Genomic DNA, 14,650 nt, shown 5'->3' with positions numbered 1-14,650 from the left:
ATCAATATCTATTTTTCTGTGCCAACATTCCAGATTTCTACCCAAATACATTGTTATCCACCCTAGCAAAAGTGCCTGCAGGATGTAAACTTGAAACTACAGGGAGTCTATGCATTGTTTAGTTGTATTCATACCTGCTGAGCTATTGTTCTGCAAGGTGTGTCTTTCAATAAAAAGCAAAGCTGAACATTTACAGGAAGGCACTTCTACAATGGTTGTCATTTGTTTTGAAGATTAACATTGTTTATAAGACTACCAGGAACTGCGGAAGATGTGATGCCTGTACACAAGAAGTGGAAATGCAAGGCTTGTTCCTCTTCAGTCATCTCTGTGCTGCCAGGCTGGTTAATTCACATTGATTTCATGTGATGAAAGGCACATTGCAACTCTTACACCGGATTGTATCAGGATTTAATAACTCAAGTGACCAGAATAGGTTTCTCTTATGCTTTTTCTTGGAAGGTCACTTTTGCCATCTCTAAAACTCTCCGCATAAGATGATGTTTCCAATTGCCTGTGTTGAAAGTGTTTCCCTTTATTTCCATTCATCCTAAATAATAGAAAGCTGTAGGGTCTGATCACATGCCTCCTCTTCTAGTTAATTATTCTGTTCATGAGAGGTAGTGTGTCACTAGAATATAGGACACTAGATTGACAATTAGGAGGCCAAGTTTGTGTCACTCACTGTACAGGCAAATGATGTGTTATAAACCACTTTGTCTCTCCCAGGTTTTTTCTTGCTTTGTGATGTCTGTTTGGATTAAGATAGAAGTTTTATTCTTATGTCTTTGTACAGCATGGCAGAAACCAAGATTGTGAAATTTTCTGAGACTTTTGACAATTTTAAATCAGTGGTTCTCTTGACCAGAAATTCTTCTTTGTTCCTCTGTCTATCCTTCTTTAGAAGTTTTGAGATCTGGCTTTCATGTATGACTTGCAATTTTGCACTGGTGTTCAGTCCCACTAATTTTCATGACCTTTTCCTTAAACTGCAAGTAAGAGAAGCTATAAAACTGTAAGACATCATAAGAAAAAATAGCTGTACAGATTGATTACAGAGTGGCTCTTTTCCCCTATAAATTCTGAAACTGAAAAAAAAACACCTCGACAGTCACTTTAACTGATGTGAAATGTCTTGGCAATATTAAATTTATACCTGATCCTGAAGAGGGAGTTGCCAGTGACAGTTTCCCTTCTTGAAAAAGTGTTCCAGATACTTCTTCCTGGACAGTACTTCAAAGACAGCCAACAGTGGTTAACTGTAAAAAAGAGCACTAGAAGCACAGCCAGGCTTTTGCTTCCTTTGAGAATCTAGTCTTCAGTAGAAAGAAAAAAAAAAAGACATATTATGCTTCTTTCTAATGTTGAAGAGAGGAAAATCTAAGAATATTTCATTAAATCATCTTGGAGTGCCAGCAGGGGGGTGGAAGGGGGGAAGCTAAGTCTGTCTATCAAACACGAACCCTTAGTAGGAAAGTAGATGAGCCTTGCACAGTACTGCAAGGGTCAGCTAACCATACACTGTGTTAAACCAAGCAAATTCCAAAGGGGAGTTTCCATTGCGAAGGTTTTTGCTGCTTCTCGGGCGTTCACGTCTAGAGACTGGTGCAGACGCTTCTGCTAACAATCAACCACTGTGGCAGTGCAAACACTGACAAACTTCCAGAGGCTGCTTGGTCTGATGGAGAAAAGATTCATTAGTTGTATGCCTTCCAGCTACTGAAGGCACTGAGCTATAAATTGTTTCTTCATCTTTCCCAGCAGTTTTACATATATGTTGAGCAGATGTGATGTACTGGAGCTCTTCCTCGGAATTCTCTGTGTTTCAGTGGACCTGTTGTGTTTCCACAGTGTGGTCTTTATCTGCTATACATAAACACCCAATATATATCAAGTGGGCTAGTGAAAGTAAAGGGCAGTGGGGTCTGGCTTCAGAGAGGGGAGCTGTTGAGGGCATTTCTGTTGGGTTTTGTTTACTTTCTCCTACACGAAAACACAGCTGTAATCACTGTTCTCTGTTTGAAATATGAAATAGAAGATTTCAAGAAAGCTGGAATCTTAACCTCTTAAGACAGTCCTTCCAAATAGCAGTATTTCAAGTCCAGTAATTATCATGTTACTGTTAGAATTTTGGGGTAGGTGGCAGTAAGGGTTTTAGTCTGTAAGTTATTGTTGCGAGGAGCAGGGTAAGCAGGGGCAGGATCTGTCTTCCAAGAAAATTCTTTTCAGTATAGCATGGCAATTCAAGGCATTTGGATTCTTATGTGCCCGGGATACGCACGTTTTCTATGTCACGTACACCTTTCTTCTCCCCCATATCCTAGAGATAGAGGACTCTATCCTAACACAATCCTCTAAATTACCCATTATTTTTTTCTTGTGATTCACTGGCTCCATATATACCAACAGACATCATCTTTTTAGTACACTGCTGGGAAGAAATGGCAAAAAAACTGGAGTAGGAGGAGACAGCTTACACCTTGGAGCAAAAGCCCTCAGCTACAGGGAGGGCAACAGAGGCACAGCAGCAACATTTACAGTAGGAAATTAAAGAGTTGGGGCAGGAGGAGGGATGTTCCCAGACACTAGAGCTTGAAAGTCCATACTGTTAAGTTGTTAGAATAGCCCTTGGCATTGTTGGCCCAACCTGAAACACGCTTTCCCAAATGATTTCTGGATGTGGTTTGTGAGTTAACACAAATCAAGGGCCTGGGAACGATAGGTAGTTTGCTTGCGGTGATCGTGTTTGGGTGCGTAAGAGTTTAATGGTGTAGACCAGAAAACAATCCCAGATGCATTTAATTTGTACAAATAAAGGCAGTGGGGTTAGGTGTTGTACTGTGTCTGCTTCTGATGTCCTATACACTGCACTAGTATCAGAACCTGATAGTTTTATATCTTTTTTTAATATCTATAATTTTTTACTGAACATGACTGTTAAAGTATTATTGGTGAAATCTGGAGTTAATTCTTTTCTTCACTTTTTAAATTAACTGGAGTTTGGGTACAGTGCTGGATTTGAAAAATAATAATACAGTTCTGTCTGAATGACCTTGCCTGACAATGAGACAAATGTGATGGTATCCTGTTTTTTCTGGGTCCACATATGTACTAAATATAAATATTTTCACTCTGTTAGTAGGATAACAGACAGAAGCTTGATACTGTTTCACTTGTCTTGTGCCCTGTATTTCTTATAAACAGAAAGAGTCTGTTTTGAATTTTTTGAACTTGAAAATTCTGCTGTGTGAACAGTATCTAGAAAAATGTGAGTTGTGTCACAAAAATATTGTCATAAAAATAGTAAGCATAACAGAATGGTGTCTTCAGGTATTTCATGATCTTCCTTTCATGATAAAATTTTAGAGTAATGTCACAGCTGTAGTTTTGTTAGGAAAATTCTGGGAAAAGAAGGTCTAGAATCTACAAAAACTTTTAAGGTTCTCCTCTGTGGAAATACAGAGCTTATATTATTTATTTATATACATATATTCTCATTACCAAATTGTTCCTGAGCTGGTGTTGTATGAAATCGTATCTTGTATGAAAGAGAAAAAAGAAAGGATAGAACATTGTGGTTAATTGACTATTAAATGACCAGGCACATAACTACCTCTGAACAAGTATTCTAGAATTTACTGTTATCTACATACAAACAAAGGGGGTTTTGTTAAACACGCTGTGTCTTTAATTCAGGTAGTGATTCTACCTGAAGAAACTAAGAAGTCACCAAATAAGTGAAGCTCAGAGAGGTCTCTTTCAGACTTAGCATTGTTCAAAAGTTAATTGCAACACCCAGTATTTTGGAATACAGCTATTTATGCTACATGTGTTCAAGGCATCTTAAAGGGCCTGATTCTGAAGAGTGAATAACTACTGTGTTTATATCAGCATGTCAGCCTTTTTCTTTTTTCAGTGTTTGTAACAGGATAAAAGTAATTTGGGAATGTTGATTTGGGAAGGAGAGGAAAGAGTTACTGTCTTTGACCCAGAAAGAGGGAAACTGAAGCTTTCTTGTTGGGCACAACTCAAACTTTGTGAGTGATTTTCCTTTTCAGAGTGGGCAAAAGCTTCTTTTCCTGTCGTCTTCACCCCCAAAATTTGGGCAAATTCAAATTTGCATTCATGCTTCATGGCTTAACTTATTTTCTACTTTCTGCAATAGCTTGAAACTTCTGTTTAATGGTGTAGCTGTTTTCTTGCACTATGAAACTGCCAGTCATAATTTCTACCACTTCATCAGTTTATAAAATTTGCTGGGTATGAGAGTAGTCATGCTTGGAGCTGCTGGATTTCAGATTCTGGTTATTTCGGCCAATAATTGTATTTAACGCTCAAAGCAGCTGCAGTGGTGTTTGTTTTTTTCTCCTTCTGCTTAAATAAAGTCATCATTTTCTTTCTGGAAGAACTACAGCTTCTCACAAGAAAATGCAGCATTTTCAAACAAACAAACAAAAAGCCCAAGTAATTTCCCTAAATGCTATCTGTAACTTAGAAAAGTAAAGTTGAATAAAGTGCTTAATTTTCCCCTAATCAGATATCTGGTGAATTTATTTTCTTTTATTTTTTCCTTTTCCCAGCATTAGTTTTTTTGGTGTGAGGCAGGGGGTTAAGAACTGAAAATCTTGAACCATTGTCAGAAAGTTCTTTTTATTGTCTGACTTCAGAAAAAAATCAGTGGATAAAGGTTTTTCCCTCATTGTTATTTCACTATCACCTACCATAAAAGAAGGATCTGTGCAAAATTTGATGACATATGTAACATCCTTTTTTATTACTAACAGCCAGATTCCTTTTTACGCCTATTGAAATAGTTTATCTTTTTTAATTTGATTTATAAATGCTCAGTTTCTTCTCCTTTCCATCCTTTGCTCTCTTCTTCCTCCCAACGCTTCTGTTTGTCATCCATCCACAGACTTGCCAGATGTATGCAGTACCTATGAAACATAAAACTAGACCTGAGTGACACTGAGATAAATAATTTCATCCACTGTTGAATTGCCTTGGTTATAACACAGATTTTGTTCTCTGTTGACTAGAATGTTATGGAGCAGTTCAATCCAGGACTGAGGAATTTAATAAATCTGGGGAAGAATTATGAAAAAGCTGTTAACGGTAAGTCTTCCAGGTGCTAATTTTAGAAATAATGTTTCATTTTCATTTAAATATATATATATGGGATGTGAGGGTTGCGTAAAAGCTTCATTTCCGTGTTGAACTTTGGATGTTTAATGAGGAAACAAAAACTAGCACAAGCGCAAACACCAAACTTGCGTACCTTCTCCCTCCCCTCTTTTTTCTTAGTGTTCTGCAGAAGTTGCATCCCAAATGCTCAGGCACAGAGCTGCTGCAAAATAAACTGGACATAAACTGTAAATAATCCACATTAGAATAATCATAAAAATGGAAAAAAAAACCAAAATTTTTTTGTAAAGTAGATTTTGTCCCTTTTTTCTGGAAATATCTTCTAAAGGTATTTCATATTCTTAGATGTGTTCCTGCTCACCTATACACATTGCTACCTAAGTAACCCTGTAACAGAACAACTTGAATGAATAAGAGCTGCAGGAGTGGATTAATCTTACTTTTTTCTTGTCTGTTCTAAACCTGATGGTACCTTTTTAATGGCATCAAAATGAGAATGAATAAATTTGAATCTAAGGACCCAGTCTCTCAAACTTTTTGTAATGTGGTTGTGTACTTCTATTATTGACTTCAGAGAAACTATCTAAGAATGGGTTTCCAAGACTGGGCTCTAGGTTCCCAAAGCTTATATTGTAAGACCTGTTTGAGCTTGCTCCATTTCACCACTGCAGACCTGTTGAGCTGCCTGATACCATATTAAAGCAGTGTAAAATCTCTCTTAATTTTGCTTCATTCAAGTCCGTTGCATATCTTTCCCTTACATGTAATCTAGTACTCTGAGAAATGTGACACTGCAGTAGTGCATAGCCAAATAGACACTGAAATGTCTCTTCATGCAAATTTTAGACAAGGCTTGGGAAAAAGATAAAACCAAAGCCTGCTGGAGACAAAAATAGGGAAATGTTGACTTAATTGCAGTAATGCCTAACCTGATGGATTAACAATGTGTTACCTAATATCTAACCTTAGGGATTATAGGTAGTTTTATTACCAGAATTAATAACAAGTGCTTTCATGTTTGGCTGAAAGATATTTTTTTTTTTTTTTACCAGTTTCTGAGGGTTCTGCTTTCCGCATACTTTACTGTTGGTACATTACATTGTGTCTCTTCTTTAATTCAATTTGTCATTAGTAATTCACAATGTAACTGTGCACAGCAACACTGGAGAGGCTGGCAGGTATTTTGTACCAGCAAGTTTGCCTTTTAAGACTGGCTGATAAAGCATATCTAGCATAAATGCTTAATTTCAAAAATAATAAATGTTTACAATTGTTTTTCAACAACTGTTGAGAAACTACATTAAAGTCATCTTTGGACTCTCATAAATCGTTAAGCTGTTCTCCATAAATTCTCAGTGGTATAAATATACCTGTAACAAGGAGTTGTTGCTAAACAAATATTTTGCAGCTTTCCAAACAAGTCAGAATAGGCTGACAAAGAACATAAAACTTACAAGAACTTCTGATATATTTATATCTGTATGCATTTTTGAGGATGCAGAAGTAGTTTACTAGCCATGGTACTACTGAAAGAGACTATGCAAGTGGAGTTCTTGCTTTAGCTTGATTAGCACAGGTTTGTAGTGTCTGTATTAGGATAAAAGATTGACCTGGGGCTCTCTCGAAAAAACAGTAGATAGTAAGAGTTGGAATTGCATAAAATCTTCACATACAGGTGGCATGCTGCTCTATCAGTAGCACCAGTATAATTCATCTGTTCATAAAGTTTGACTATAGAGCACCTATGAGACACAGCTTAGATAGAAATTACTCTTGTCTAATGCACAGAGCCTCAAAAAGAATCTGTTTCATTTGGAAGAGTTTCAGGCTTCTCAGTGAATATACTGTTAGGCAATGAAAGATGTCACCTTTGCTAGTAAAAACTATAAAATACAGAGCTAAAATACTATCATGGCAATTACCAATTATATTCCTCAGAAAAAAAGTATTCTAAAGTCAACAGTGAGAGTCTGCTTGGCTTCCACTTCAGGTTAAGAATGTACCACTACAAAAATATTACAAAGACTTCACTTTCACTGCCTTCTACAACAAAGGCTTGCCAGATTGTCCTTGTTACTTCTTTTCTTTGTGGTGTGCAGATCAATTCCAGATACTGTGAACGTGCAAGGCAACCACTATAGATCTACTACATACATAACGTGTTTCTCACTACTGGCCTCCCTGCAGTTTGAATCTTGATGATTCTGTGTTCATTCTAGCAAAACTGGCTTTGCTGTTTAAATCAGCTATAACCAGGAAATGATTAACTGAGAATAACTGAAACCTCAGTGATATATATAAAGAGGTTATTGGTTCCTGTAAAACTGGAATTGCACTATGAACAATAAAAGGGGGGGAACTGTCCTGGGGGGTGGGGAAGACGAGCATCCAAGTATTAACTAGGGTCTGTCTTTTTGGTTGGGAATGTTAAACATTCAAGTTTCTTCTTATACTGTATATGCATCTGTTGCCTGAGGTTTTCATTGCTTAAATAATTTGCAATACAGATTTCTCTGCCGTCCCGAGTTCAGTGACAAAGACAGAAGTAGGTGCTTTCCTGGAGTGTCAAAATAACCATGCGCAAACTGTATATTGCGATGTTAATTTTCCATGTCTGTCCAAGAAACCAGAGATCTTCCAACATTTAAGCTCATTAAATTGCTGAAGAATGTAATTGATAATAATAGCGGGAACATTGATGGTACATTGAAAATTGAGAAAAGAATACCAATAGGTTATCGCCATAACCTGAACATCATCTTTCAGAGACTTAGTTTTTGAAGTTCTAGCATTTAAGGCCTAAAATGTTTTTTAAATGGAAAAATTGGTGTTCATATGTAGGATTCTCAGATTTCAATGTATTGTTTTGACAAGAAATCATAATTTTCATTGCAGTATATGATGACTGCATAATGGTAATTTCCAGGAGCGGCTGTATCAGATGTATTGAACTTTTCACACTTTTAAATATATCACGCCTGGCAAATTGTATTTAATCATAGCTGAAACAGTAACTTGCTTCATAAAAAGCTAACTTAGACAGTAAAAGACTATTTGCTTTTGAAGGGCTCCATGTCTCCTGGTTGCAACTGTAGGTCCATTGTCTCGTGGCCAGTAGCCATTTCTCAGATCAGCGGGCTGGCTGGCCAGCACGGGGCAGAGACCTTGCCATTTCTAGTAAGCTTGGGATTGGATTTTGCATTTATCCAACAGCTTTATCTGTACCGAGGAATATTTTTATGTCATGACCAATGGCTTATGGCTAAACCTACCCACTTGATGCTGATTGCTGCTGGATATGCATGAAAGTTCGAGCTGAATAACAGGCTGAAATTTCATTAATATATTCTGGTGTTCTTTGTTGCCTAGTTTCACAAATTAGCAGGTAACATAGGGACTTGCGTAACTTTCTCGATAGCGGGATTTCCTTATTGCCACATACCCCTCTCTTAATATGTGTTCTGGATTGTGAGGTTTCATAGGATCATAGATTAATGAAAAAGGGAAATACCTTGTATTTTTTTAACACTTTTGTGGTTTTTTTCCTCCCACCCCCAAGCTATGGTAGTAGCTGGAAGAGCATATTATGATAGCCTTGCAAAGATTGGGGATATATCAGCTGATTCTCCAGTTTCTAAAGAATTAGGTAAGTGAAATTTCATTTTTTAAAATTACTTCAAAATATAAACTATATTCTTGTTTTCCTGCTGGCAGTTCACAGAACTAATGTGAAGTAGAGAAGGATCAGGAGAAGTGTGCTTTGTTTTAAATAACACATAGGTGGAAGGAATTAGATTCCTTCAAGGTATATTATTTCTCAAGACACTTATGTTTTGACAAAATCACATTTTTTATTTTTGTGAATATAGTTCTGCCTATGCATTCAAAAGCATGTATTTTTTTAAATTCACATGATTCTAAAATAAATAAGCATGGAAAAAAATGGCTTCATTAGTACAGAGATGAATACTGAAGTATTTCTGCAACAGAATATTGGTATGAGAAGTCCTAGTATATGACAGCAGTTCTAAACTAAAGCAATTTTCTGGATGAGTTCCACTGTAAAGAGTCTAGTTCTACTTCACTGTTTTTGATGATGAATATAACTAAAAGTTCTCAGATGCATTATTTATTTCCTAGTTAAGCCTTTGAAAAGAGAAACTGTAGAGTCAAAGAGGTAGTATATTTAAATTAATGTAAAATTAATCCAAATTCTGTACTTTCCTGAAAATAATTTCTGAATTTTTGAAAGAGCAGCAGCAGCTTCATTTTGTACTCCTTTGGCTAGCATTGAAATGATACTGCTCAGTCTACAGAAGTGAAGTTGTCATCAAAGTATTTGTAATATTTCTGACAAAAGAGTCTATAATGTCACTACAAAAAACAAAGAAGTGGGAACTGTAAAGAGGAAACATTTGTTTGAAGCCTTCATTTGTTTTTTGACAAAAATAACTTGATAAAGTGTCTTATCTGAATTTTTGAGTATGGGCAACGTAGGAATCTTTCCATGATGTAACATGCATCTGCTCCTGTAACTCACAATAGTATGTTAATTATCTGATTTAAAAAGGATGTTTTCAGTAAAAGTTGGGGATTTTTAATGATCATGCTGAAGCAGAATTGAGGACAAAGACTCTTCCTGAATAGTGGCCACTGGTTTCTAGGTGCCTTCCATACATTTTTATGATTTGTTCTGAAACCACTTCTCTGTGAGTGTTAACATTCTGTGTTGAAAGTTGGGAGCGGCAGAACAGCAAACAGTACAAAGCAAACAGTCTTAATGCAGTCCTGCTCTGTATTTGCCTTGCAGGTTGATTACAGAAAGCAGAGTTGCTGGTTTCAAACTACAGAACAGAAGTATAAGAAAGTTAAAAATAATAACCATGTGTGGTCTTGTATTATGCATTTGTTGATACTTTTATAACTTTTGCAATCAAGCAGTTGGTGAAATGCATGGAAGTAATCTACTGAACTTTGTTATGAGTATGGGATATTGTCTGCTTGTTTGAAAACATTATCACTGGGTAGCCTTGAGCTGAATTCTGAAAATAACTGGGTTTCCCTATTATTGGGGACAATACAGAATTGTGATCGAAAATATATTTTTTGTTTAACTATGGATTCTTCCCTGTAATTATAAGCTTTTTTCTAGATACGCTGTATTGAGACACATGGACATCTTCAGGGGCAGCCCTCTAACACTGTTGATCTTCTACTTAAACTGTAACTGCAAAAAAAACTTTTCTTCTTAAGGAAACCAGCAACTGGCTTTTTTCCTGCTTACCCTCTGATAGAATACTTAATTTAGAGATAAGGAAAGTCAATTAACATTGGAAAAGGCAGCATAATGTGGTTAGGAGTCTGTGAGAGATCACTTTCATTTTCTTGAAAAAGTCTTTAATTGTTCTAAAGCTGGGCTACAATACTGAACTATTTAGCAAAGAAATATGATATACCCCAGATGTCTCTAAAAATATCTTTGCTTAAAAAGAAAAAAAACAATTTACTGCACCTTTTTGTATTTTAAAAATATTAAAGATGCATGCTAGCAGTATCAGATGTGTAACAACTAGATCAAACCTGCTGCGGTTTGCTCGTTTGTGGACCCTATTAACCCCAGTGGAGTTACTGTGGGCACAGCCCACTAGAATTGTCTCTTCTATGAGTTCCTTCAGACTTGCCAAAAGACACATTACTGACCACTGACAGCTCTATTGTGCATAATACTTCTGTTATCTTTGCCAAAAAAGAGGTCAGTAGTCATCAGTTGAGTTTTGTGATAGATCTGTGAACTGCTTTTTTGGCATCTAGTCTCTTGAGCATGAAGCTGGCACACTAGTTTGTTTTACAAGAGCGACAGTCTAAAGGTGTCTGGCAAAGAAGCAGAGGAGTGATTTCCATAACTTGATGTGTTTGTGTTATCTGGAATATTTCTGTAACTTTTTACTTTTCCCTTGTTTGAAATTACATTGTAAGGCCTCTTCCTGTATCCTGTGTTAACTGAAATCAATAGCAACATTCCCAGAGAGGTCAGTAGAAGATAATTATAATTTTTGATACTTAATAGATTATCCTGGCTCTTCACAATCAATTAGATCAGCCAGCAATGACCAAGATCTAAAGTGTTTTGGAATGCTTTAATATTTGAGAAACAAACAAGCTCCTCCCCTCCATGGTTTACCAATTTAACCACAGTAAGGACAACTGGTGTATGGATAGCAAGACTTCATAGTGGTCAGAAATCCACAGTCCTGTTTTTTTACCTCATTGTATCATCTACAGCAGAAATGAAGGGAAAGCAGATCTGCCAATTAATGATTTGACTAGTCTTAAATGTACATGCCTCCTCAGTTAGCTCTGCATTTTACCCATCAGCCACTAGGTGCTTTTTGGCTGTTTAACAAGGTGTTAGAAAAGATTTTGCCCCCTTTCTCCAATAGTTAGTATATCAAGCTGTAACTCTTGCAGACACAGTTCATACTAAAATCAGTTTTCTGAATAATGAACAGAGGAATGAGGCAGGAACCAAGTTTTCAGGTCTTTCCTGTAGCTGCTTCACCTTAGTAGTGGCAGATGAAAAATAATGCATTATGCTAAACTCAGTTGTGTTGCATTAAACTTCTTACACGTAATTATGAACGGACTGTGAGGCTCGGATAGCTAAAACACAGTATTCCTTAGAATTTATGTGGCGTCGTTACTGGAATATTGCACTGAGTCATTTTACAGTTCAAACCCAAACTTGCTGGGTGACCTAGAGCATATTTACTGCCAAGTGTAATGTAAAGATCTGTATCAAAACCACAGTAAATCCTTCCTTCTCATAAGGAAACACAGAGCATGGTCTTCCTGTAATGGGACAGTAAAATGGATACCAACCCCACAGCAGGGTAGAAATGGAAAAGAAACGGGGAAGAAAATTTTTGAAGTAGAAGGTAAAATGCATAGTGGGCAGAGAATTAGTGGGGCAAAAAGAATCAAGTAAAAATGCCAGAGTGCTTTCTTCTGTCGAATTAGATTGGAGCAGAAGGAGGAAACACAAGTATGAAATGGAAATCTAGATATTCCAGCTGTTTCAAGCTCTTGTACTAAGTGTTTGTATCTTCCAAGTGTGGTTGGAGCTCTCTGAATTGTTTCAATACAGAATAACTTAATATGAGTAAGTTGAGGAAGCAGAGTAATATCCATAAGGATTGTATTATGAGTGCAATGTAAGAGATAAGTCAGTTTAGGTCAATGTTCTTTCTAATTTTTTATTCCCCTAAATTTCTCAGCTTGTAGTTCCTCAGACTTGGCTATGAGCTTTTAGGAATGTAACCTGAATTTTGAGTTCAAGTTATTCTGCAATACGGAATTTGCTTATCTCTTTCCTAGGCACCTTTTGGAAATCCTACTAGGAAAAAAAAGATAGGAAATGAGAAACTGCACACTTTGAATAGTATTAATTATTAACATTTTAAATTTCAGCATACCACATCAGCACAAGAAAATTTTGGGTTTGAGTAATGCACTAAAAATAATTTCATGTAGCTACTATACCACTGATGGTGTTAAAATAGTAACTTTCATGATGTGTTGGAAATGTCTTTTTTCTTGCCAAAAATACAGGTCTATGAGGCTTTGTCTTAGCAATTTATAGTGCTTATAATAACTCTCTTCTAGTAACACAGTCTTTGTGGCCTTCTCTTCCTCAAGGAATCAGGAAGTTTTTTGCTGCTCACCCATTTTTATACTCCTCCTCATATCTTCCTAACTATCCTGTTCAGCTCCTGCCAGTTATTTTAGCTACACTCATGTATTATATTGTGGGTGTAAAGTCCCAATTTGTTTGTTGTGTGGCAACTGTATCTATAGCAGTCACAATTACATTATGGGTCTGTACCTAGAGCTTATGCCTCAAGAACTATTAAGTGTAAACTGTTCATTGTTTGTCAAAATATTAAAAGCCAAATTGTAAGAAAAATATTATATTGCATGCTCTTGACCAGTGAAACTAAAATGTAGAAATTCAGCACGTTAAAAAAAAATCAGAGGAGATAAAATCTCTTCCCTAATCTAACCAAGAGTGATAGTTTATTTAAAGATTACTCTGTTATAGGCTTTTTTTTCATAGTCTCATTCTGTTCAAAATTATCTGGAAACAGGTATGCAAAAGCTTATGCTCATCTACAGTCTGAAATGCAAGAATTCAGAAAAAAATTGAGTTCTTTTCAGGAGAAATTTTCTGTTTAAAAACCACTACGGGTAATCTAGAGAAGCAAGTATTGGACTGAAAGATTTCTGTGTTGTGGTACTCATGAGATAGGGAGAGCTGTGGAGAAGAAAACCCAAAAACTTCTAATGGTGCACACAGTAGGTGGAATTTCTGCCTGATGGAGGATGAGCCCTGAACTTGATATTTCTCTTGTGCACAAAAGAAAGGGCTGTTCTTCAGGTCTAAAAGACAGTATTTGAACATATTCATGCGGTGCAGGTTTGCTCATAAAGTGGTGGGATTTTTAAAGGTCTCTGACTTTGTATTTGACAAAGCATGGCAAAATCTCAATTGTGAAGTGTTAGAGTAATACACATAGTAATAAAAGTAATTACAGTAATACTGTGATACGGATAACTGGGGCAGGGGTTCTTTAGATGCATGTTTCCTTTTTTTGAGACCCCTTACGTTTCTCCTCAGTTAGCCAAATATCTATAGTTATTGGGGTAACTGCACGTTAGGTTGAGAGTCAAGGCTGATAAACCATTAGTCAGTTAAGAAAATAAGCTAATGGTTAGTGAATAGACCTGCAATTTATTCAATAGTTAGTATTTCTTATGAATCTATGTGAGTAAGCTAGTAAGTTAGAGCTCTTCAATAATGTCTTACAGGAGCATAGAGATCCTTTGATAATTTTTCTAGCTTTTTTTAAAAGCAAGTTAATGATTAACAATTTGATAATGTAAATTTAATACAAATGTAATTAGTGTGAAGTTCAATCTATAGAGAGTTCTGTCTGATTATTTTTGTTAATGATAACCACTTCATTTTACATTTCCAACTAAGAGAAACCCTGTGGACTTCTTTCTTCCTCTCTCACTCTCTTCCCCGCCCCCGCCCCCCCCCCCCATTTCTATTTGCAGAAATGAGATATTTTAGATATCAGAAACTGAGCTTTAATTGGACAACTTGTATTGAAAAATTTTTGGAACTGAATTGGAAAATTCTATTTTTGCTAAAAAGAACATACCTCCTTGATGAAAAATTTCTAATTGGACTGTAATGTAAGGCAACACCACCTTTTTTAAACACTATCTTGCAAGTATTTGTCATTCAAACCAGTCTATTTCCTTCCTGATTAATAAGCAAAATTGCCACTTGAGCAGGTACTTTTCAAAGCTGTAGCGCTCTTTCTACTTCTGTGATATAGCACTTAAGTGGCACTCTCACTGTTGAGAAAGCCAAGCAGAAAATGAGAAAATTCCATAATTTAGGATGAATGTAGCTAGCTGCACATCAATTAAAAAAAAA

The 14,650-nt window shown here is 36.3% G+C and overlaps 1 protein-coding gene across 1 annotated transcript in view; it reads left to right on the top strand.

The window, feature by feature from the left end:
- BAIAP2L1 (BAR/IMD domain containing adaptor protein 2 like 1) overlaps nucleotides 1-14,650 on the top strand; it is a 43,346-nt gene that overhangs the window by 4,276 nt on the left and 24,420 nt on the right. The window contains exons 2-3 of the mRNA XM_056334155.1: nucleotides 5,040-5,115; nucleotides 8,705-8,791. Coding sequence (XP_056190130.1) covers nucleotides 5,040-5,115; nucleotides 8,705-8,791 — 163 coding nt within the window. The remainder of the gene's footprint in view (nucleotides 1-5,039; nucleotides 5,116-8,704; nucleotides 8,792-14,650) is intronic.

Source organism: Falco biarmicus, chromosome 4 (genome assembly GCF_023638135.1).
Source record: "Falco biarmicus isolate bFalBia1 chromosome 4, bFalBia1.pri, whole genome shotgun sequence".
Classification (NCBI taxonomy): domain Eukaryota; kingdom Metazoa; phylum Chordata; class Aves; order Falconiformes; family Falconidae; genus Falco; species Falco biarmicus.
Note: the sequence above shows the minus strand (reverse complement) of the source record. Positions and strands in the feature narration are given on the sequence as shown.